This window comes from Artemia sp. Qi Xiang Cuo, chromosome 13 (assembly GCF_049724085.1).
Source record: "Artemia sp. Qi Xiang Cuo chromosome 13, ASM4972408v1, whole genome shotgun sequence".
Classification (NCBI taxonomy): domain Eukaryota; kingdom Metazoa; phylum Arthropoda; class Branchiopoda; order Anostraca; family Artemiidae; genus Artemia; species Artemia sp. Qi Xiang Cuo.
Window position 1 is genome coordinate 47463787 of NC_142806.1, and position 25984 is coordinate 47489770.

The 25984-nt window shown below is 36.8% G+C and overlaps 1 protein-coding gene across 4 annotated transcripts in view; it reads right to left on the bottom strand.

Moving 5' to 3' along the window:
• Window positions 1-25984, bottom strand: part of LOC148945346 (lysophosphatidylcholine acyltransferase-like) — an 83795-nt gene that overhangs the window by 7793 nt on the left and 50018 nt on the right. For all 4 annotated transcript variants that reach the window (XM_089098615.1, XM_089098611.1, XM_089098612.1 and 1 more), the window contains exons 10-11: window positions 18847-18945; window positions 7531-7666 (exon numbers count right to left, since the gene is read on the bottom strand). In XM_089098615.1, coding sequence (XP_088954741.1) covers window positions 7531-7666; window positions 18847-18945 — 235 coding nt within the window. The remainder of the gene's footprint in view (window positions 1-7530; window positions 7667-18846; window positions 18946-25984) is intronic.

Genomic DNA, 25984 nt, shown 5'->3' on the forward strand with positions numbered 1-25984 from the left:
AACCTTTTATTTGGGGCCTCCGATTGCCTTTAAATGGCTCATAGAAAATCAGACTATTTGAATTACCCTTATTCCTTGACTATCTACCTTATTTCTATCCTAGGATGGATGATAGACTATTTATTAAAAAGTGAAATGACATCATTTTTACACAATTCTTAAAAACGCTTATACCAGCTTTGCCTCTCACTCAGACTACCTGTCTTGGCCTTTTCTCCAATAAGCCATGGCTCTCAACTTTTTCGTCACAGTCCACCAACTTGATTTTTATTCAAATCCATTGTGTCCCATTGAAAAAAAATTACATTAGTAATTGCAACTCGGTTATAATTTTATACGGAATACGTAACGAAAAATATGACAAAATAAATAAACTTAATTGATAGGTGGTTTAAAGCCATGGTGCTAAAAATAATTTCCCAAAAACAGTTTCCACTGGCGGCATGTATTTCCTTTAAAAGTCTAGCTAATCATTACTGCCAGCTCGCGACTATCGGTCTGGCAACTTTCCAACAAACGTAAATATCAAAGCCAAATTTGCTAGCCAGCTCGCAATTATCGCCTTTTAACTCGATGCCAAGAGGTAACACCATTCATTCCGTTTCTGCAATACCAATCGGGGAACTTTTTGGTTCATAACCCGCATTATGCGATAAATCTTTAAGTTCTTATTCACCTAAAGGTGATTATACTTTGGTAGTGAAGTTTTTGTACACTCCCTCCCTTATTGAAGGCTTACTAAAGGATACGTATACATTTACTGTTGGTATAATCTAATCTGGTTAACTTCAAAGAGACAAGTCCCTCCAGTGAAACAAAAAAACAGGCGATGATTCTAATTTTCTTTTAGAGCAACATCAAAACATGTAAATTGTGTTTTCGTTTAAATACAGAAACCTTAAGTCATCGTATGCCACAAACTCCTTAAAAATAATTACTTCACTTATTGATTCGTAAAACTTTAAACCGTCTGCAGTAACAATAAAAATCATTTGCAGAGACAAATATTTCTAAAAATAGATAAAGACATTGTGTTCAAGTGCAAACATGTTCTAGTCTTTGCCAATTTTTTTTCTTGGTTATGTATAATGTCATGGGTAGACTTGCAAAGGACAAACTGTAATAAATTCACCATTTTTTAACATTTAGGTGTCCTTTTAAACTTGGATTTCAAGGGCAATTTTAGAGAGGAAAAAATTGAAGAACATTCATGATTTTATTATTAACAACTGACCCGTTCAGAGAAAAATTTGATTAATTCGATTAATAAAAAAGAGGAGAATATTCTAAAAGGAGATAAGTTAATAGTCCTGATTTTGATGGACCAAACAATTCTCTGTAAATACAATTTCTAGAATTTTATAATTTTGCTGATGTGCTTTAGCATTCAGAATTTCCTTAAGTACGTTTTAGAATGGCTGCAATAAAACAAGCTTTAAAAAGAAATTATTTCCTACTCGATGACAGAACAGTTTTGTCCATTCTAGCATTATATGCGATTGCGATTAAAGAGTCGATGAAGTGCAGGGATTCTAAACCTCAAGAATTGTACTTGGTTTCCCAAAGAATCCTCAAACTTCAGGTGCAGGTGCAAACGTCTTTTTAAGTTGTATAAGGAGGGCGGACGAGGAGTCAATCTTACTCCTTACTAGTGAGTCCTATCCCATTTAGTTATAATTAGAATTACTAACAAAATAAAATGTATGCTCAGAGCCAATGGCTTCATCAAAACACTCTTAACCTGAAATTTTAAGGTTCTTAAGACAGGTATTTTGTGTTTATGACGGCAGAGTAGGGCCAGGACATTCTGGATAAATGTTGTTGAACAGGAAGGCAGGAATACTAAATCCTTTCTGTTAGACAATATGAGCCTCCCAGATTACAAATCAACCCCGTAAAGTCTTAAATCTTACCATCGAAGCACTTGACTGACACTTGACTTGGTTTGTTCATAAGAGAGTTCCAACAAAATAACGATTACTGCCACAAACAAAACAAAATATTTCAGCTGTTGAATATAAAAAAAAAATTCTTTTAAAAACATTTTGACCAAGACTATACAAAAATGTGTCAGAACACTCAAAGACATAAGCAAACCCCAAAAATATATTGACAGTTTTTCCGCCAGATTGGATATGATCTCGAGTCAACTCCGAAATTGCCTCGAATCAGAGTTGAGTCAAGCAAAGCTTAAGCCTGAAAAACCGTCCTACGTCAAAGGATCGGTGCATTAAAAAAAAAAAAAAAAAAAAAAAAAAAAAAAGAAGCAATGAATCTTTCTTTTTTATTTGCTTCGTTTTTTGTTGTATCGACTTAATCTGTTCTGCCCCCGAACGCCTAATAATAATGATTATCACAGTTGTATTCTATAAAAGAATACTGCACAGAAAAGCAAAATATAACAGGATGGCGATCTTACACATAATAAACAGCAAAGATGTTTACAAAAAAAGTAGTCGCGCTATCCATCGACATTTTTTATTTCTACATTTTCTCTGGTAAATTGTCACAAAAGCATGAGACATATCATCGAAGATATATACTTCTTCCCACATTGCAGTTTCCAAATAAATTTTCTTTTTGTAAGAGGGTAGGATAATACTTTTTCGACGTCTACAAGCAATGGGGCTTGTGGCAAAACTTTACCTATGCCAACTTGTGACGCCCTCTTCAAGTATACCTATAAATTTGATTAATCTACTTTGTGTTGCTTTAAAATGTGGATTTTAAAGACACCAAGTGCTACTGTTTTCAAAGTATAGAATAAAATGTAGAGCAAATTTTTGTGAAGAGTTTATCTAAAGGATTATCACATACAAAAATACAGGCTGTGTGTCCAAGTTGGACACACAATAGAATAGGTCTGCTTACTTATTAGCAGCTCTCAAAAGGGAGTAGCTACAATCTAAGGGACCATCCAATATGTTTCCAAAGCCATTATGAATGATCACAGATTGGAATTAAAAAAGGCATCCTAAGTTCCTAGCAAACAGAAATTTAGGGCATATCACACCGTAACCGAAATCTTCAAGTCGAGAAAGTTATGAGCGAAATGTGCTGAATCGCAAAAGGAATTGCAGCGCATGATGGTAACCCTGATGGTAACCAGGAGGCAACCCTGACTACAGTGCTTATGTCAAAATAACATAATTGAGTGCCTCTTGCGGCTAGTGGGAGTGACAAATAAGGAAAAAAGCTCCACCAATGATTACACCAATGACTTGACCGTGTTAGGTACTTATTTCTACGCTTAAAGTTATGCTGAAAATTTGTCAGAGTTTTGCTGCTGATCAGGATTTTCTATACAACTACACAAAGCTACAGTTTGCAGATTTTCGTCTGTAACACTCTGATCAGTAACACTCTCTCAACTCTGATCTGTAACACTCTGATCAACACATGATGGTATCCGAAAAATGTTTGACTCCAACGAGTTTGACCCAATTCATTTGTAGGAATTCGTTACTGTAGATGAGACCTAAAGTAACCTAGGCTATTCGGCGTACAATTCACCACTGTATGTTCAAGAACATTTAGTTATCAAAAGAGCGTAGACACAAGATGGATCCAACACCAAAAGAAGAGATAACGAAATGATAGGTGCCAAGAAAATTGACTTACTGGGTAGTTTTATTCACCTAGGTAGCATTATTACCAAGGAATTTACATATATTGACGATATAAAAAGTAGAATAAACAAGGCGTAGCGTGTTTTTTTGCTGTTGAAAAAACCTGGAAGAATAGGAGGTAAGCATGGGGAAGCTAGAAGCAACTGCAATGAGAGTTGTTATGGATGGTTTTCACACGTGCACACTTCAAAAAGTTGAGGAACATATTTTAGATATTTCCCAGAGGAAGTGTCTATGGGCAGTTGTAGAAACTTGTTTGAGAGACTGTATATCCAACAAAAAGCTATGCGAACAATTTAATTCGATCTTACTGTCTAGGTCGAAAATGGAAAAAAAAGCTAAGTTTGTTAGGTTACGCTTTACAGATTAAGGATGACAGGCAACCGAAATTGTAATTGATTGCAGGTCCAGCTGGGACCAAACAAAAAGCAGGACTACCTCAAATGGGGTGTGAGAAAGAATTGAAATGGGTGTGTAATTTCACACCCATTTTTCACGACAAGAAAGAAATGGGTGTATCAAATGGATAGTGAGAAAGAATTAAAATAAGCAGAGACTTCATGGGAGTGATAATGAAGCTGAGTTCGGAATAGAGTGGAATAGAATCAAGCAGAGCTATGCTGGCTTCAGGTTACTTATTACTGCAACGCTTATTGCTTATAGCAGTACAGAGTTCAACAAAAACTTTGCAAAGGATACATTTTAGCTGTTTATTCAGCATTTTTATACCTTTACAACTAGCTTTTACACCCAAGTCTAGCGCTTAGGATATGTCCGGGTAAGAAGGAGAGGGGTAGGAGGCCTTGATTTCTTCTATTTCAACACAAATTCGAACAACTCTTATACCCAGCCCCACTAAACAGATTCATACATGCATACAGACAATGCTGGTTGAACATTCTAGACATTGTTAAAACAATGATAGACATTGTATCATCAGTCAAGAAGAATGGTTGGTCGAATAATATCGTCGTACTAAATCACACTTTTAAAAAATAAGTTAATATTTCTCAGGTGGATCTTTGCTCATTTGTGACACTTTCAGAGGGGTATTTATTTTATAGAAAGTAGGGGAGATTGACTATGATAGGCCAAATTTGTTTCAGTGCGGCTAGCTCGGCATGGACCATGTAAACACAGTAATTGTAACGATTGTTTCTTATTTAAATGCTGAAATAGATACAAAAATATTTGCAAAAACCTTAGTTGTACTATTCGTTAAATTTATGAAAATTGGAAATAAACCCTTTCGTACTAGGTACGAAGAAATAGGAAAAGACATCATAAGCAAGAATGAATAAAAATTTACAGCAGAAGGGGAATTCAGTTTGGATTCAGACAAGAAATAACAAACAGGAAAGGGGTAAAACAATGCAAAATCTTTAAACCCCCATCGGACTATCACGGAGAAAACAAGTCCAGACTAAGGAAAAAATTCAGATACATGAGCAGATATTCCAGAAGGATTGGAACTACAGCATTAGCAGCGATCCTGTTTTCAGCGAAAAAAAAAAAGTATTTCAAGCCAATAATACGGGATAAATGCGGCAACTCTACTTTTGGGTCATCTCTGAATCAATAATGAAGAATTTGTCCTCCATGAGTTGCGCAATTGCTGGCAAAATGAATTTGTTTTCGCAATCAGTAAACTGGGCTTCCATTCATCTTCTAAAATGTACTATAGAAAAAACCTAGGCCTCAGGCTTCATAAGCAGTAATGACAACACCAACTGAAAGCACCATTGAAGAAAGAAAAGCATCCAAATAGCGGCTTTGAGGGCTTTCCGTTTTTAACTACAATCAGGTCAAAATACAGAAAAAAGAAAATAAGGTTGTAAGAAGTTTTGAGAGGTTTTTGAGTAATAAAGTGACACTGAAAAAGCGTTTCCCGATTAAAATCTCCGTGGCTTATCCCGTACTGAACTCAATTTCTGAATGGAACTTTGGAGAGTTCTCTAGGCGACGTTCTTCGCATGAGATGAACGGACATATTGTTCAAATTTGGTTAAACAATAGCAAATTTGACGACAACCTCGCGACAAAGCTCTGGATCTACTCATCATGCATGTGATCAATTTTTCATAAGGATGCGAGACCTGGCTATTGAAGGTGGTGGAAGAGTTACAACTTGACACTCTTGACCAAAAATGCCTACAGGCATCAGTAGCATAAGGCTATAGCAAAGTATCAGAGGTCAAAAGTCGATGGAAATATGCAGAAAAAAGCCCGATGTTTGATCAAGAAAAGACGCTTGAAGGGGCTAGGCCGCGTAATGAGGCGCCCGGAAAAGACCATGAACCTCAGGTACTATTAGAAGCCCCCTCCCTCTTCACGGACCCTAGGTCAACAGGTCACATCTTGGCATAGCGTCATCAGAAAGAATGTTCAAACCACTCGGGGGGGGGGGGGGAGATTCCGGAAGCATGGTCACATTCAATCACAAACGGAAGACAGAACCCAAAGGAAGCATTCGGTCTTGAAAATTCTCGATGTCACGTTGGACTGAACACCCTGAGTATCGTCAAAGTAAGCAAAAAACTAAGTACGTCAGATAATTATTTGTTTCCAATATTCATAAATTTAAAGTTTGTCATCAAGAAATACTACGCAAATTAGCCATCATTTTCAGCAAATATGACAATTATTCTATAAGACAACCCTCGCAAATGGGCTCTCACTTCGCTCGAGTCGGGAACAATTCCTTGAATATTGCAAAGAAGATCCTCGTTCAATTGCACAGCATTACGGTCAAGCAATTTGGCCAAAGGCCCCTAAAACAGAAGCCAAGCGGTGAAATGGATTACATGAAATGAAAGGGCGGAAGTTGTAAAATTATTGCAAGTCGATTTTGCCGAATTTCGAAGACAACATTTCAGATTTCCCTAACCTTCTTGATAGCTTATTCCTGGATCTTCTGCTTGATCCTTCTTGATAGCTTGAAGATTTCAGCAAAAATCCGTATTTCCAGATTGAATGGTTCATTTATTCATAGAAGGGACAAACCTTTATGAAAGAATAGAGGGAGGAGGCTAAACATATTTTTCAGGGTGGAGGGGGAGGGCCCTGACTCCTTAAAAAAAAATACATATTTAGGTCCAACATTTTCTGCCTTAGCAAAAACGTCCTTTGGATCAATGTCGAGGGGGGATACATTTTAGCCTTACAATGGCAAAAGAAGGCAGGTTACAAATATTGGTATTAAGACAATCAAGATTGCCTCCTTCCTGAAAATCAAAACTCTGAGATTTCCCCTTTTAGGTATCTTAGACTCTACTATACTCCTACGAAAATGTCGGTTTCGGATGGCCACCAAAAATCACAACAAAGCTAGCTCACACTAAATACTTCGTGCTAGCAGCAGCAGCAGCAGCAGCATAAAAAATAGCACCTCAATAAACTGCCATTTTCAGTCCTTTTGCCCTCCACAGGGTTAAAACAACACATCAGACAAAATTTTGTTTAACATTTGGTTTAAAGTATCAAAAAGCCATATAGAAATTTGTGAGTTCCCAATAGCACACTTCTACGAGTTGGTTTATTTTATTTTTAACACATCAATATGCAGTGCATAATTCATCTTTAAAAAAAGAAGCAAGCAAGTTTAAACAAAATTTTAAAAAATATAAAGAAAGTAATTTTTCCCATGTACGCAAGAGCGACGCAGCAACTTACAGAAAACCTGTATATACGAGTAAATTCATCTATTTGAGTACATTCATTGTCAAGGCACTGTTACAAGAGTATGCAAACGTTTGAAGATGTTAACATTCCATATGTCAAACAGATATCATTTTAAAGAAAGACTGCTTTATTTAAGGAAACATTTTGGCAAAAACCCTCGAGTCCTTTGCAAGTTGGGTGAATTAGCTTACAGTTAATACATAAGTTAAAAAAAACTGACCGTAAGTAATCTTTGAATCCTCCTTAACACCAAACAAGGGCAGCTTTAAAGAAGAAGTAGAACCTGCGAAGGACTTCTCCAAGGCATAAGTCACGTCCTCTAAATTTATATAGCCCTTCTTTCCACGATCCAAAAGCTAGAAAATAAGCAATGATTCAGTATTCACCAATAAGATTTGCAATAAATTAAAGTTATTCCATAGGATCACGGTCAGGGCCGTATCCAGGATTTGTTTTCTGGGGGGGGGGGAGTTACACAAGGATTTTCTCAGGGAGGGGGGGTACACAAAAAACTTGAGAAAACGCATAAAAAATTTGTTTATATACATTTTTGCTAAGTTTTTACGAGTCTGACAAACATTTCACGGGGGGAGGGGACCAACCCCCCCCCCTGGATATAGCCTTGATCACGGTAGACTTCCAAGAACTGAGTTTCAAAGTGGTGAGTTTGGAATCTAGAGAAGAGTTTGGAAGTATAAACGGATTTTTATTCCAAACATTAACGTAAGTAACGGCGAAGACCCCACTGCCTTTCATCGTAAGAAAAACAAGAAGATAATTGAAAACAATTCCTCATTCCACATTCCACTTTTATACAAAAATACTAAAAACGATAATTTACAAGTATACTTTAAAAAACTACTTTGGATGGTTGTAATATTTTGAATGGGTGAAAGAAGTTATTACCAGTCATGCACAAAGAAAAACGATGGAGCATACAAAGAAGGAAAGAAAAGGGATCTAAAATCAACTGCAAAACAGTGATACATATACAACAAATATATTCAATAAGATACAAAAACAATATAAGAACGTCTTCCATGGATGTGGAGTTTCATGTTCCCACACTTGCCCCTTGCTGCAACAATACTTCTCCTTTCAACGGCATAACGCGCCTTAGAAACGAGGGAACCCTGTAATCTTTCGCTTGATTATTATAGTTTAACAGAAAAGGCATTACAATAAAATTGGAATAGTTATTTTAATTCAATTTCAAAGTCCGCCAGGTGTTTAATTTTGTAGCTAAAATTTATGCAGAATTTTATACTGCTCTTTCGTGGTTCACTGCATAAAGGAATTGTTCCAAACGAGATTTTTACGATCACCTGCTTTGGGTTAAAAGACCCGCTTATTAACCAATACTTAGCTTCTAGACTTGCATACGAATTTTTTCTTGGGAGGGGGGTGTCAAATAAACCCAAATTTCTGGTTTCTTTGGCGCAAAAAGAAGGAGAAAAAGAATCCGAACTCAAGAGAGTGGCGGGCCAGAATATCCCATCCTAGATACGTGTTTTCTTAACCCAGCTACCGAGAATAACAAGGCATGTATATTTTCGGAATATATGAGCATAAACTGATAAAATAACGGAGTTTAATTCTAATATACCTAAAACTATTTGTCGAACACAGAATAAAAAAAAGGTTTATTTTAAGGTAAAAATATTCTAAAACAACTGGCTTTAAGTTTCACTTAAGGCAACATAGTGATTTGGGTCCAATCATAAACAACGCCCAAGCGTTGAATTAGTAAAATGTGACGTGTTTCCAGTGTATTTCTTCTTTGTTCCCAACTACTTTATACAGAACGGATGGCCAGAAAACGTGACGGGAGACTATTCAATCAAAAAGTAAAAATTATATTCCCATTTTAAACGTCAATGTGAATTGGAGGGCAGCTTGCCCTCTTCAGTGCCCCCATTGTCCCTGGGAACCCCGTTAGTCCCAACGGAATCGAATCATAATTGCGAGTCAGCAATTTCATCCAGAATAATCAAGGAGTCCTTCAGGGAGGGGAGAAAGGCGTTCGCCCCCCCCCCCAAAAGCCCCGGGATCAATGAGCCAAATTACATAAAAGGTCTGTTCTTCACATTAAGCAGAAAAGGCGAGCCTTTAATTGCACCTTGTTAAAACCAGAACTGTGCATGTAATTTAAATCTTTAAACTGAAAAAAAACTTAGGCTAATACCCCTCCAACAAGCCCCTTCATCCCAACTTTTTAGCAGAAAGTTCGACGTATTGCACCTCGTTTAAACTGGAAATATACAAAGACCTTCAATATATGTGATTTGAGGACAAAATGATGGCCCATTGAAACTTGGAGATAATTTCCGGCTTGGTACATACACGAGCAAATTCTGGAATAAGTTACAAAATGAGTCAAGTCCAAACTGCACTTAGTCCTCCCCACTTGTCAACGTTTAAGAAGAAAGGTAGGCAGATAGAACCTTCTTTAAATTATGAGCATGCAACGAATTTACAACTACATGAAGTTCATAAACATCAGGTGTAACAGGACCCAGTAGTAACTTCAACACACACATCCTCTACCCCACCAACCTTTTAGCTGTAAGACAGGAATATTGAGCCTTATTTAGGCAGTAATCATGCAACCTGTATGATTGAAGGAGCAAAGTAGACCATTATTCCTGCATTACCCCCCCCCCCCCCTCACCGTTATACCATTTTTGAGCTCCACTTACCTTCCGCACAAAAGTGCCCAAAAAAGCTTAAACTTTGGGGACCACATAGCTACAGTAAGCCTCCCCCTCCCTCTGAGAGATTTTGGAGCACTGACGTTATACTGTTAGGCATAAGAACACTTAAAATGTCAAACGACCCTTATACAGTCAAGAACATTCGTGCAAAAGTCGGAGAGGGGCAACAAGCTTAGTCGTGACTCTGTGCAAAAACAAGTCACATCTAAGGAATTTCAATGTCTTGCTGCATACTGGATATGTGCAAACAGGATCTAATTCCGAGCTATAAAAAGATACAGCCTTTCTACAGACTGACTTGGTGCAACAATGAGCTATGTCCTGACTCGGTTCAAATCGAGCAAATCGGTACAAAGTCCTGATTCTGTGCGGAACAAATTAAGTCAGGACAAAAAAAGAAGCTGAGTTTTAACACTGTACAAAAACAAGCCGAATTTAAGCTCCAAATTTGTTTACAATTGCTGAAGAATAACTCGATGCAATAAGAAGGCATATCTAACCTGCAGAATTTCCGAGCATCAGTACAGACAAACTTGGCGCAATAGCGACTTACGTCCTAAATCGGTCCAAAAATGCTTGCACACCTGACTCTGTGCAAGCACAAGTTGAGTCCAAGCAGTGGAATCAGGACAAAAAATTCTTGTTTGCGGAGACTTTAACACAGATTTAAGAAATGATAATGCTTCCCTTTCTTAGAACTTAAAAACCTAGTTTCCACCTGACGTACATATTTTATATAAAGATCAAACTTACACGTATCAGTACAGTTCTTTTAGCACCTCGGATTTGGATTTTATTATAACGCATCTTCAAGAATCGGTGAGCCTTAATGTACATCTATCACAAGGTTTTTTAATTAGTGATCATTCACATCTAGAACTGTCCTGCTTCGAGCGTCTTTAAGTGGCGGATCAGGGGTCAGAAACCGGTTCACAAAGAGGTCGTGAGATAAAATAGATACAGAGATGTATCAAGAAAATTTAAATTATATTTTGCGTAAAAGATACCATATCACCTTCTTTGTTCTTCGCGTCGTGGGGACCCCGTGGATGTTGATTGTTACCTTGCTGAAATATCACATTCTCTAAAGGTTGCCGCATATGTTGCCGTCCCTACTGAATCAGTAAAAACTAACACGCGTAAAAGGGGAAGCTAAACTCCGTCATCGGTTTTGGTATGAAATATGGAAGGATTGCGATAGACCTCGTTCAGGTATAGTTTTCGGTTTAGTTAAATGGACGAAGCAGAATTTTCAGAAAGTTGTGAAAAATTTGAAAAAAGCCCAATTTGAAAATTTATCACAGTCAATACAGAATAATCCACAACTTTTGTGGAAAGAGGTTACTAAACTTACATGTTCCACTTCAACCCTGACAAATCAAATTACCAACACTGAATGGCACACTCATTTGTCATTAGTATATGCTTGCGACCCACCACCAATTGACACAGATTTCCATTGAATATTGCAGAGACAATTGTCAAAGCTGAATCCCCACAAAATTTATATCACTAATACACCTTCTGGGCTATTAAAACACATTCATCTTCTACAAACAGATAAAATGTCTGTCGAGGATGGGGTGCAAGGAGAACATTTGAAATATGGTACATATGTGCTGTTCGAAGGGTTAGCTTTGTTATTTCAAATAGTTCTGTCCCAACAGCATTTCCCTAAGACATTATGTGAAGGGATAGGTACACGTACGCCTATAAAGAATAAGGACCCCGCGCTATCCAATTCATATAGACCTATAACCATATGCTCTATGCTCAGCAAGTTACTTGAAAAAATAATTTGCCCGTTTCTGCGTGAAAAATGTGATTTTCGGGATCATCAATTTGGTTTCAGGCAAGGTTTAGGAGTCCAAAATGCACATTCTGTGTTCTTGTCTATAATGGAACGTCACAAGATGATGAAGAAGAGTATGTATGTATGCGCAGTTGATATAGCTAAGGCTTTTGATTCAATTTTGCATTTACAATCTTTAGTTTCTCTGTTCAATAGCGGAACTAGCGGCTTTATTTGCGCGTGCCTTTCGAATTAGTACCAGAATTTAATAGTCCGGGTCCGTTCTTGTGATGGTTTGACAAGACCCAGTCTTCTAAAACGCGGAGATCAGGCTCAGTTCTAAGTTCATTAATATTCAATAACGCACTTAGAACTCCAACAAGAAGCATCTCACTCTATGTTGTTGATAATCATATCTATATTAGTCATTTCTTGTATGCAGATGACATGCTTCTTCTTGCTGATAGCCTGTCATCAATGGAAAGGGCTTTTGAGGCTCTTCAGGCTAGTTTGTCTAAAATTGGCTTTGCTATTGAACTGTCGAACACAGAGTTTATGATAGTAAACCGGAATGAGAAGACACATTTAGAATCCTCTAAAGTAGGTTCGATCGCTTTTTCCAAGCCTGATTAAGTCAATTATTTAGAGTTTCACTTTAGTTCATTGATAAAAGCGATACGCACTCTGGTTGTTAATGAGTTGAAAAAGAAACTTCGCAAAACATATGGTTTGCTAGCAAAAGTTAAAGGGCAATTTGACAGGTATACATTAGGAAATTGCACCGCATATGTTTTTTCTAACTCGATTTTGGAAACTTTTTTCGTCAACAGAAAAGAAACAAACAAGGGTTCAATTTTACCGGTTTGCTGAATTCTTTATTGGTATTGCTCTATGGTTCCGTAACTCATACATTTGTAAAAAATACCATGTCTTTGATACATCTGAGAAGATGGAAGAATTATCGGCTCGATTTGAAAACCGTTGAAAGAAAATATCAGAGTTTCCGCTTAACCATCTTCTATATACGGTGGAATAGAAATTTAGTCCCCGGTCTGAGCAGTCTTTTATGTTTTAGTTGTTTTTCTCGTCAGTGGTGGTTGTCACTTTGTTGCATAGCTGATGATTTTTCATGTTTTTTTCCTTTCTCTTTATTACTCCTCTAGTACATTGTTGTTTTAATGTAGCGAAAAAGGATAACAAATGTGTATGTGTTTGTGTGTAAGTGTGGGTATATATGTATATGTATGTGTATGTATGTATGTATATAGTAAGGAGAAGTAGGCCCCAAGATTGCTGAGTTGTCAACGTCACTGTGACATTACTAGTGATCAATAGCAAAAAAAGCCTCTAATGTCTCATCTCGTTGTTTTTTAATGTATATTTTATAAGCCATAGGATTCATTCCGTGACGCATACGATTTATTTGCCATTTGATGACCGATGTAGGAATTTATTATACTTTCTGTTTGAACTTTATGATATATGGTTGGGTAGACTTTCTGCTTAACCTTTATGAGATATAGATGGGTAGACCGTTAGGTCCAGTATTTTAGTGTTGATTTAAGTTCCCACAGTTGATTTAAGTTTCCACTTGTTTTTCTTTTTTTCTCGTTAGACATGTCTTTTTCTCTCTCTTTGTTTGTACTCCTCTAGTGCATTTTTAATGTATCGATAGAGGGCGAAAATAAATTATTATTATTATTGCTGCGGTATGACACGGTACAAAAACAAATCAAGTCATGAAACTATATAAAAACAAGCTTAGCCAAAACTATAGAAATTTCACAACATTACCGTTGAATGACTCAATACAACATGAGCTAGACCCTGATTCAACGCAAAAACGCTGTGTCATGACTGGATGAAAGAACAAGGAAACTCCTGATTCTGTGCAAAAACAAATCTCATGCTAAACCATTCAACATATGCCACTCAAATCCCTTACGAACGGAATCATCCTCAACTTCAAAATATTTGTTGATGGAGTCACTTCAATCTTAAATCACCAGCCTTGTGCTCCTGTATCTCAAAAGATGGTAATCCTTTAAAAACTGGCAGAGTCATTTCAACTGATTGAGGAACAGGGGGTAGAGCTAATAGTAAAATAGGATAATCAATCATACATTCGTGTTTCTTCTTATATACTGACATTTTCATTATTTAACAGTATCAATTTTGAGTGATATCTGGACTCTTGCCAAATATAGGTATACCGAATAAAAATGTATCAAATTTTCTGTTCGGTTATGGCCCTGATGAGGATATGCTGGGTATAACAGTTTGGAGCTGTTCCGGTGCTGTGAGATGGATTGGGTTCTGTTCCGTCATAAGCTCCTTCCTCATCCCTATCCACGAAAGGGAAATCCTGCTTACGTGGTCACGTAGTCAGGGCAGACCTATCACGAGTTTGCCTAACCAAAACCGCGACTACAAACAACGCTGCAGGATGAGCTTGAGGGGTGTCGGCCCTCAAGAAAATTGTAGCCTAGAAAACGACATATCATTTGCACCGGATTCTGGTTGATGGATAATTCTTCCAGGTTTGTTTGTTTTGGTGTTTCTTTTTGGGTTGAAGGGCCTTTTCCTAGCTAGATTATGTATTATGGGGTGCCTCCCCATAGTTGCATTATCTTTGTAGGCAAGAATATATAATGAGTATGAGGTAATAGCCTTGAGATTACCTGTGCAGTTTTTGACTCTTGTTGATAGAAGAGCATCGTGAAGAGCGGAGACCATATTGTGACCAACATAAGCCTTGCATTGCACAAAGCCTCCATTCATACTGGAGATGCCACGGACTTCTTGTGGTCCGGCTCTAACCCAGCTTAAGCGCTTAGTGTAGACTTGATAAGATGTGTTAATCCCCATCCTGCACTAGTTCTGGGACTGTGTTTTCCTAAGGCCATACAAATTTCAATGATTTAAATAATATAAAAATTAGAACTTGGAATGTTACAATGTTAAAAGACAACTATTTTATTGACATTTTGACGAGAAAACTCGGAAGCTTTGAACTGGACTTATCAGAACTTCCAGAAAGTCATCCCAAGGGTAGGAAGCATAAAATTAGGTGATACAGAAAAAATTTAACCAGGCAGGATGGATGGGTGCATAGGCAGGATTTAGGGCTCATGATGAATAAGGAAGCTCCTAAGTATTGTTTAGATTGAGAAGGTATTAATAATAGAATTCTTGCTGCTCATTTTACGACTAAAAAGTGCAGGGTATCAATCAATAGTAGTATATGCCCTTGTATAACCGGCTTATGGAGATAGTAGTGATTCAGACGGATTTTACTAACAGATACAGGAACAAATAGACAGGATCTCAGGTACCAATATGGTATTTTCATTTGGGGATTTTAATGCCAAAGTTGGTAGACATAAGGATAGATGGTATCCAACCCTAAGTAAATTTGGTGTAGGAAAAGAAATGGTAACGGTTATAAACTGCTACGATTTTGTAGGTATAACAATCTAGTTATAAGCAATACAGCATTTGGTCATAAAATTGCCCGTAGGTTAATATGATATTCACATGATGGTAAGACGGATAATCTTCTTGATTATGTTACTGTAAACCAAAGACTGGCAGGAACGATACAATATACTGTGGTACTTAGGAGTGCTATAGTTAATGTTAAAAGTAAAGATCACCATTTAGTAATGTAAAGAGTTAATCCAAAGCTGAAATTTCGGAAGGGTAACTACCTTCGGAGAAGTTATGACGTTGATAGACTCTAGAATGAGAATTTGAGAGATATTTTCCAGGAACAGATGAATACTAAATCAGCGAGTCTAAAATTTGACAATGTGGAAGATGGATGGAATAATTTCAGGAAAATAGTTTGTGAAGTCGCAGATGGTGTCTTAGGGAGGAAAGTCGGAAACAGGGCTAAGAATTTTAGCGAAAGTGCTTTGAGTTTAGTAGAGAGAAGAGGAGGCTTGTACAAGAATTATCTGAGTGATAGATCATATGAAAATAAGAGCAGTGTAGGGGAAATGGAGAAGGTATTGAAACGTGAATTAAGCAGGTGTGAAGTGAAGGTCATGGAAAAGATCTAGAAGACGCAGCCAGACGGCATAATAGTAAAATATTGCACTGACATGTTAAAACACTGAGAGGGAACAGTCAATCTGGACTTGTCCCAGTTAAAGATAGGAACGGCGACACAATTAGCGATAAGGAAAAAGTAAATGAGGGATGAGCAGAACATTTTGAAAACGTGTTAAACTGTTTTCACAGGAAAAGATATAGAAAGGAATGAAAAAGTTTGTGATACTTTGGAAGTGAAGGAAGATCTATTTTGTGAGGAAAATTAGCAACAGTAGTAAAGGGATTCAAACATATCAAGGCCCAAGGTGCTGATAGTGTAATAAATGTGTCTTTTAAATATGATGGTTCTAAAGTTAGAGATAAGTTACTAAAGAATATGAATATGATTTTTGAAAAAGCAGAAGTACCTAGCGACTTTAGGAAAACTCCTAATTAAAGTCCTCTATAAGAAAGCGGATACGAGTGAGTGTGAGGCAATAGCTTGGTTTCTGTAGGAAACAAATTACTAAGTATGATGATACTTCTTAGACTTAGAGATGCTGCAGATGGAGTTTTAAGAGAAGAACAGTGTGGCTTTAGGAAGGGGAGGGGTTGCATCGACTAAAGTTTCACTCTTAAATGAATAATTGAGAAGTACCTGAGCAATCAAACCCCTTTATTTTTCAAGTTTATAAATTATGAGCAAGCGTTTGATTCAGCCAATAGAAAATCAATAGCGAAGTTCCTATCCGTGTTTGGTATACCAGATAAACATACTAAAGTGATAAGTGCTATGTACGAGAATAACATTAGTGCGGTTAAGGTAGAAATGAAGTTAGTAGCTCCTTCCATATTGGATCAAGAGTTAATCAAGTTTGCGTTCTATCCCCCTTTATATGGATTATTTTGACGGACCTTGTCCTAAGAAGCAGAGCAAAGGCTATGGGTCAACACGGAATCTAATAGGGGAAATAAAACCCTCCTACACTTAGATTATGCTGATGATTCCAGTGTCCTAGTTGAAAATGTTAGCAAAATCAATGAATTTTTGGAAGTTTTGAGAGTTCAGGGTTCAAGAATAGGTTTGAAAAATTAATGTTAAGAAGACCAAGTCGCTAGTGCTGGGAATAAGTGAAGGTGAAGAGGTAATGTTGGGCAACGAGAAGATCGAACAAGTGGACAGCTTCACTTACGTAGGTCGTATTATTAGTAAAGACGGTGGATTCATATGTTCAAAGTTGTATAGCCAAAACCCGGGGTGTTTTCCCACAGTTGAATTTTTTTTTGCGAAAAAACAGAAACGTAAGTCTGCGAACCAGGATTAGGATATTGGAAACTACAGTGATGATAGTGGTCAAGTATGGTTCTGAAACGTTGGCACTCCCAAAGAGGGAGAAGGATTTGCTAGATGTTTTCCAGAGAAATTGTCTACGAAGTGTTTTGGGTACCTGTCTGAGAGACCGCATTTCAAACAGTAATCAGTACGAAAAATGTGGTTCAATTCCACTTTCTAGGCCTATAATAAGAGAGAAGTCGAGATGGTTAGGACCCGTTCTACGGATGAAGGATGACAGATTACCAAAGACAGTCCTTGTCAGCCAACCATCTAGGGCCAAATGAAAAGCAGGACGCCCTCAAATGGGGTGGGAGTATACCATAAAGAAATATTTAAGGGAAGTTAGAACTTCTTGAGAGAGTGTACAGAGGAAGACTTTGAATAGATTGGGATGGAGAAGGAGCGTACGTAGCTGTGGTGGCCTCAGGCGTTTTTTTGCTGCAGTGAGTTGTTATTAGTAGTAGTAGTAACTAGTTTTCCGTTTGCATACATCCGTTAACTCTTGAGATGTTGCTTGTACATTTGGCGAGGCACTAAAAATTAGTCTTGATAAACAATGTTCACTTTAAAGTCTAAAAAATAGTTTGTTTTTTTTAACAAACATACTGACGTTTTTTCTTTGAATAGGAATGGGAAAACTGCTACACATAACAAATCGAAGCGGTGTTTTTCAATCGCTTAGACTGCAAACTAACAAAGTCGTGTATAAGGAAACGTTTCAGTTCAGATATAAACAGAAACGAAATTCTGCTAATCAAGTATACAAGCAAAACACAGGTCTCATGTCGGAATTTACTTCTCTAACTTAGAGTGCAACATACTACCTCACTATATCATCTGAGGCATAACTGTACATACGGTGTCAACCCCCCGTTGCCCGTCGGAGAAGGTTTAGGTCAGCCAACACAGAGTTTCCTATGCTTCCTGTACTTAACATTCAATCCCACAGTGAGTACTACGTTCTCTTAAGATGTAGGGAAAATCATGATGCGGTAAAGAAAAAATAGTTTTGGAATTAACACGTCTCTGGATTAGCAACCCTGGAACTCAAACTTAAAGCCAAAAAGCAGAGTCAATAGAAATTGCACTACAAATTGTTCCTCTGTCACTAATAATGGTCAGACCTTTGTAAGGCTAGTTATTCCCGCGCAAAAAAAATGCAAGGATTATAGTAGAAAAGTTACTTGCCGACTCTGCAACAAAGCCGACTTGGGAAAAGAGAAAATTAGCCCTTTTTTTTAACAAGACTTGATACAATAGTCCATATTTTACAACAAAATCACTAGAATTTTACTTCAGGCGTTTTTTTTTTGGTTATCATCAAGTTGCTTTCTTCCAATCAGCGAAGTTGAGAATTTAAAAAACATACTAAAGCCCTCATCCAGTCACTCTGCCACTACTGGAATGAATAATTGTCTAATTTCTTATTAATGTGATTGACATTTAAGAGAATATTTTACGTTTTATATTCACGCCTGGGAATCCGCGGTAAAGAGCAAACATTAGAATCAAAAGAAAGGGCTTATATCAGAGAGGTGAGATATTAAGGCAATTAACAAAGTACATAAAGCTAATTCTATTAAAATGCATGCACAGGGAAATGTGGACAACCTGAAATGTGCTTTTGAGAAGGAGAGGAAAAAACTGAAGGTAAATTACCTCAAAGGTAGCTTCCAAATTTTGTTCTGTGATGGCAGGAAGTGAGACAGACATTCTGCCGACGATGAACTTCTTAAAGGTTATAAAACCCTTACAATCCTGAAAGAAAAGATATAAATCAAGCTATTGATGATGAAATGCCTTTTACCAAAGCAAAGTTGTTCGAATATGCGGCGCATAAAATAGTGAAATTTACTTACAATGCTTCGTAAGTTTGTATTAATTTGAATCCTGGATGAAAACTGGTCATACAATAAAGTGAGTTCACACACACTGGGAAAAGAGTCTTCCAGCTTGCAAGAACAGTTGCTTGGCCTACAAAAACCATTAGTATATCCCTGTTTCTCAACTACGAAGAGGCCAAACTGACCGTTAACAAGTTAACAAGCAATGTTCTCTTTCTAGCTTGGCATCAAAGTGGGAGATGGAAATATTAAAAAATAATTTCAAATTTACTTCTCTAGTAACTTTTCAATATGGTTAAACAAGCATGTTTTTAAAGTAACTTGTGCACAGTTGTCACTAGATAAGAAGATTGAAGGAAGCTGAAAGAAGTAGTTACTTAACCACTGTTATTTATATTAGCGCAGTGTGTAATTATTTGATATCAAGTGTTTTTTTCTTTGTTTCTTCTTATTTTATAGTTTTCTTCCTCAGTTGTTTGCAGTGTCCGTTTTTCCTTACAGTTTTTACATACGTGTAGACCATTCCTCTCCCGTTTCTTGTTATTTTCTTGTCAAACACCTTATTCATAGATGTCAATGGGATTTTAAATACTCCATCCTTATACTTTAAGTAATATATCGTTTTTCCAAGACCCTTTTCTTACAGGCGGAGATATTGTCTAACCTTACCACAAATTAATAAGCTAAAGTACGCTCAGATTCCATTTTTTGGGTTTTAATTTATTTTATCGGCAACCCTGACATTAAAATAAGCACTAAGTGCAGGCTACAGATAGACCCAGAATTTTACTGACAAGAAATAACGGTAAGATGCAATAAAATTCCAAGCCCACCAAGGAATAACAAGGTCAGGCACATTATAAAACGGCTTCCAGCCAGTAAGACGATCATAGAAAAACCGTGAAGTGATCACACTATGACAGAATATTTGAATCAGATTGACATCTTTCATAGAGGCAGGTGCCTTTTGAGCTGCTAAACAGGAAGGAAAAACGATAAGTAAGACTTTCTAAATTTCAAAAAAGGTCAAAAGTATTGTTTATCTAGGTCAAGCAACTGTTTTACAGACTGTAGACAATTTTTACAGTGTGTCTAAGCCTGCGATAATTATCCCAATCCTTCTTTAGCAGCCGAATTTGGGTTAGAACTTATTTAAGATCAGCCAGGAATGTAGTCTATCCAAGTTACAGGGCATTTTGCCAGGAAAAACACAGCTTAAAAGGGATGGTCTCCAATTAGTAAATGATATGACCGCATTTCGGACAACGGTAGAAACGAAGCTTACATAAAGCATAATAAGATGTAGGCAAGTAGAAAAGAAAACCTTCGAGTGTAAAAGTATATTCACCAAATGTGAACAGCAAAACCGAGTTTTCAATATAATTTCATTCTTCTTGAAAAATTTCGCTACGAAAAGACGGAAAATTCGCAGAGGAAATCCTTCGTCTTCCCATGTTTCAAGATGCATTTTGAAAACAAGAAAATTGAATTCATTGTTTGACACAAACAAGTTACCCTCGAGGGATTTCAATACCGGTGAACAGACACGCGCCAAAATTAATTTGTCTGAAAAGCATTCACAGGGTTTTTACCATGTTCATTCTTGTCCCATATTAAATAAACAAGAAACAAGTTTTTTCAACAAAAACAAGGAGCAACATTAAAACTTGAAACGAACACAAATTATTCCGTACACGGGGAGCTGCCCCCCTCCTCAATACCTCGCTCTCCACACTGAAGTTTTTTAGTACTTAAAAATTCAGGAGTCGTTCTGAAAAAATTGGGACAAAAATTCGCAGTATAGCGTAAAGAGGAAGGTATTGAGGAGGGAGCAGCTCCATTCATACACAGAATAGTTTCTGTTTGTTTTAAGTATTGATGTTGCTCCTTAATTTTAGTTGAAAAAAAACTTGTTTTTTAAAATTCACTTTCTGATCGATTTCAAATAATGCCAGGAAATCTATCTCCCCCTCCATGGAAAGTCCCCCTCACGAAAATTTCGTCCTTGAAAGTCCCCCCCCCCAAAAAAAGACAATTCCATTCTCGCTGAAAATTCCCCCTGCAATTTTTCCCGCGGATAATCTGGCCTGGAAAATTATCCTTAGCCTACTTTCATTAAAAAAAAAAACATTTATTTTTTATTTACGAGAAAAAAATTTAGAAAAGGATATTATTTTTTCTCTTAATTTCTGATCGTTTTTCTAATCATACCGGAAATCCCAACAACGTGGAAAATTTTATCCGGAAATCTCTCCCCCCCCCCCCAAATGGTAAGTTTATCCCGCGGAAAATTTCCCCATGTAGAATTTTTCCCGCAGAAAATTCTCCCCTATGGAACAATTCCCCAGACAATCCCTGTGGAACACCTGGACATGTAAAATTCAGTCACCAAAGAGAAAAAAAGACAAATAAAAAGAATTTCGAATAGAAATTCTGGCCAATTACCCCCATGTAATATTTCACCTGGAAAGTTCGCCCCCGGAAACTTTCTCATCACGGAAAACCCCTCCCCGAAAATGTCAAAGTTTCACCTTAATATCCTTAGCCTTTTCAGACACACTAAGAATCAAACATTACCACTTCTCCTAATGATAAATCCTGCACGTTAACAATGGGCACATTACATAATTTACAATCCTTGCTCCGGGGCTGTGGGGGGTCATGTCATCCCCACAGGCATAGTTATTGGACCTTTCAAACATGGTGAACAAAATAACTATCTCAAAGTTTTGATTTGACGACTTGGGGGAAACAAGGGGGATGAAAGGGGGCTAGTTGCCCTCCCATCTTTTAGGTCATATAAGAAGGGAACAAGAAATTTTAATTCCCATTCAGTTGAGCCCTCTCCCGATCTTCTAGTATCATTGGTTGGATACGATAAAACCTGAAAAAAACAACAACAACAAAAAAAAACAACAAATAAACAGCGCATCCATGATCTTTCTTCTGGCGAAAAAAAAAAATTAAATTCCAAAATTTTGCAGAAGGGAGCTTGAAGCCTCTAGAGTAGTTTTCTGATGCGCAAAATTTAATGATTTGATTAAGATTCCTTAACATTTTGGGGGTGTTTTCCTTTTTTTCGAAAATCCAACAAATTTTCTTAAGCTCGTTGCTTTTGATGGGTAACATTAAACTAAATGAATTTTATATATTTGGAAACAGCATAAAGAAGCCAATCGTTTTGATGTATCTATTGTTATTAAATTCGATTTCGAAGAGTTTCGTGTAATATTGGGCCGAGTCACTCCTTACTTACAGTTCATTACCACGAACTGTTTGATTCCGGAGTAAATTATTGGTGAAGCATAGTCAAATTAAAAAATAAATCAATTTGTCACGATGTTCGTTTTTGTTCGACACTCCGGACCAGATTATTGGTAAAGCACGATTAAATTCAACAGTGGTTCAAATTTTTATAAGTATTCAGTATTTTAGGAATTCATTGCTAGATTTCTTTTCCGGTGAATATATAGAATTCTCGTTGTTAGGCAGTGAACAACCTGTTTACCGGCACTTTTTGTTGCGTCCTTATTTTTGGCTTATGCAAAAGAGCATTTCGATTGCACTTCTTTTTTTTTTAACTTCCCTTGAAAAGAAAATATGATAGTAAAACGGAAAGAAGAATCAAGAACTTTGATTGGCTTACTCACATTTTTTTTTTTTTTTTTTTTTTTTTTTTTTTTTTTTTTATTCTAGAACACTAGGGCTTTAGGAGAGTCAACCACAAATAAATTTTGTTTAAAAATGCACCTTTAATTTCTAAAAATATCTGAAATTTCTAAAATATCCTGAGAAACCAGAAATCTTAGACAAAAAAGCGTTTCCTCTTTTTGAAAGTGGTTCAGGCAAGAGTAGGCAGCTGACCCCGAATTACGTAGCAAGAATCTATTCAAACGTGGAACTAAATTTTCATATCGTGTATTTTCGTTTTTCCTGTACTTTTTGTCAGCTTTGATAATAGCTGGGTGTTTTCACATTCCTCCGCGTATCTTATCCTTCCTTTAATTAAAGGAAGTCAGAGGAGGTCCCATTTTGGCGTTTAGCTTAGAATATATTTCCGCCTTCGTATAATTAGGAGCTTACAATGATAGAGCTAAACTTAGTCAAAAACCTGAAAAATTAGTCACCAGCAAGTTTTTGTAATAAATAAAATTTATTTTATAATTAGGAATTGCCCTATTGTCGACAAAAAAAAGAAGAAAAAAACAACACCTAGAGTTTAGCGAGACATGGCATTGTTACTAAGCTTTGTGGTCGTTTTTTTTTGTTTGGGACTGAGATCAAACATTTATTACTACACTAATTTTACCAATTACACTAATTAAATTAATTATTCTTATTACTACACTGGAAAAAATACCAAGTATCGCCAAACGCAAGATGCCTTTGATTTTTTTTTGTCGATAGCAGTGCCAGTTCCCGCTCTTATAAGTTACCCATACTCTTTTCTCAAAGTCTTAATAATAACGTACAATAACGAATGGCTGAACAACAGCCATTCAACTGTCTGGGTGGGACATCCAGCAGCTAGATGACCTGTTAGATTCCCATGATCTTGTTTTTGAAAATGTAGGAGTTACTCCAGATAGAAGTCGTAATTACTTTCTATCGTGATAGCAAAAGCATGTGAGTCAATCCTATATTTATTTTGCCAAATTTTAAACTATTCTCTTGTAGATGGCCTTGACATACCCTGACCGTCATTGAGTCCACTGTGCCACTTATGATTACAAGACGTGTTTTATTATTATATATAATTATAAGCTCGCTCTAGCATTAAAAAGGAGTCACTTTGCGATTCCGTTATATTAAAGTAAAGCTTTACCGCACAGGTTTCACTCCATATCATGTAAGACTCCTAGACCTCTTAGCTACATTGTTGACGGTTACAATACGCAAACATAGAACCCGAAGGCATCACTGCAAAAAAAAACAACATTGACATGTCAAAATTGGATGGTCGTCAACCATTGCATTTCAAACCAGATAACGCTAATAACCCTCTTAAATAATGGAAGATAGCAAGGTAAGATCAAAAATATTGGGGAAAACTAATTCTAACTACTTTTAAGATGGCCCTCAGATGTAGATTGGCAGCACTTTAAGCTTTTAGAGAATCTACAAACCATCTATTGGTTTCTTAGGCCAATTAGTGGTTTCGAAGCGGTCCAATTAATAGCGAAACGACAGTTTTTATAAACTTCATTCATGATGAGATTTAGTTTGTCAAAGTTTTTCAGATTCAGTTTGTTAAAAGATTCAGGTTTTCAAAAATTCAGATTCAGTTTGTCAAAACTCAGATTCAGTTTGTCAAAGAATTATGTTTTAAACTTCATTTAAATGTAGAAACCAGCCAATCCTACCCTAATTTCAATGATGCTAGCCAATAAAATTCTATGGAGAATATTCCAATTTGGCAGTCGGATCAGCTTAATTTGAATTTCGACTATTTCCAGTTCTAGATACTAGCTAAATCTTACTATTGAAAAGGTTTTAGTCATTCAGCTGACTAAAAATTAGTATTCTGACTGGACAAGAGGCTGGAGAAACTGTTCGAGCCAGTCAGAATATTTAGGATTTTTATTTTATGACTTCATGAAGGACCTAAGCAGGGTATCGCCTGATTTGTAAATTTCCTGATTTTTCCAAAATTCCCGTTTTTCATTAAAACTAAAATCCTCCTTCACCCTTTTTTTAATTCCATAAAAAAGGCGCATCCAGGTTGTACTAGAAGAATAATGAGTCCAAAGTCAACGACATCCTCAATGACAACAAGATTAATAGCTGAAGCAAAACCCAGATGTAGTTTCATCCCAAGAGCAACTGTTTACCCTAAGCAAAGAAAAGAAGAGATTGCGCACAAAATCTTAATTTATGAAATGAAATTTAATAAAAAAAAAGCAAAAAAAAGACTTTGGGAAGGGATTTCCTTAGCATGACTATATTATCATTTTAAAAGTTAAACGACTTGACACAATTCTTTTCAAGAAAAGAAAATATAGTGAAATCGGTCCGTAGCCGATTTGAAAAACTCTCCCCGTAAAATTTATGGATGGCAGTCATAAATTTACAGAATATATCGGATCCTGCTGCTTCACATACACCAGAGTCAAGTTTCTACAGAAAATCCCTGCTACAGACATACTTTCTAGATTTTTAACTTACTGCCACGTTCAATCGGACAAGCCAAAATATTAATACAATGATAAAAAATTACAAATACACAAAAATAACTAAAAAAAGGACTCCTCCACCCCAATCTATTCAAAGCCTCCCTTTTTACACCCACCCACGAAGTTCCCATTTCCTTTAAATCTTTCTTTATGACGTCCTCCCACCTCAGACGGGGACGAACTGCTTTCCGTTTAGCCCTAGACGGTTGGCCGAAAAGAACAATCTTCGGTAATCTGTCATCCTTCATCCGCACAACGTGACCTAGCCACCTCAACCTTTCTTTCATTATAGACCTAGAGAGCGGTATAGAACCAGATTTTTTGTACAGCCTATTGTTTGAAATACAGTCAGTCAGCCGGGTACCCAGAACAATCCGTAGGAAATTTCTCTGGAAAAAATCTAGCAAATATCCATCGATTTTCGGAGCGTCCATGCTTCAGAGCCATATTTGACCACTGTCATCACTATAGCTTCTAATATTCTAATCTTGGTTTGCAGACTTATCTTCCTATTCTTCTAGACTTTTTTTTAACTGTTTTAACAAAGCTAAACTGAACATAAATTTCCCTGACTTTACCAGAATTTTTGCGAAGTCCCTAACTTTGCCCTAACTATTTGTCCTGGTAGGGATTTACCTGACCCTCCCAGCCTTTGCTTGACCTTTAGATACCCTACTAGGTTTCCTCAATCATCGTTGGTAGTAATTCCCGACATTGAATTTATAAATCGAACGTCCAAGAATATTTTATTAGAACGTCGCAATTGAAAATGTGACTACA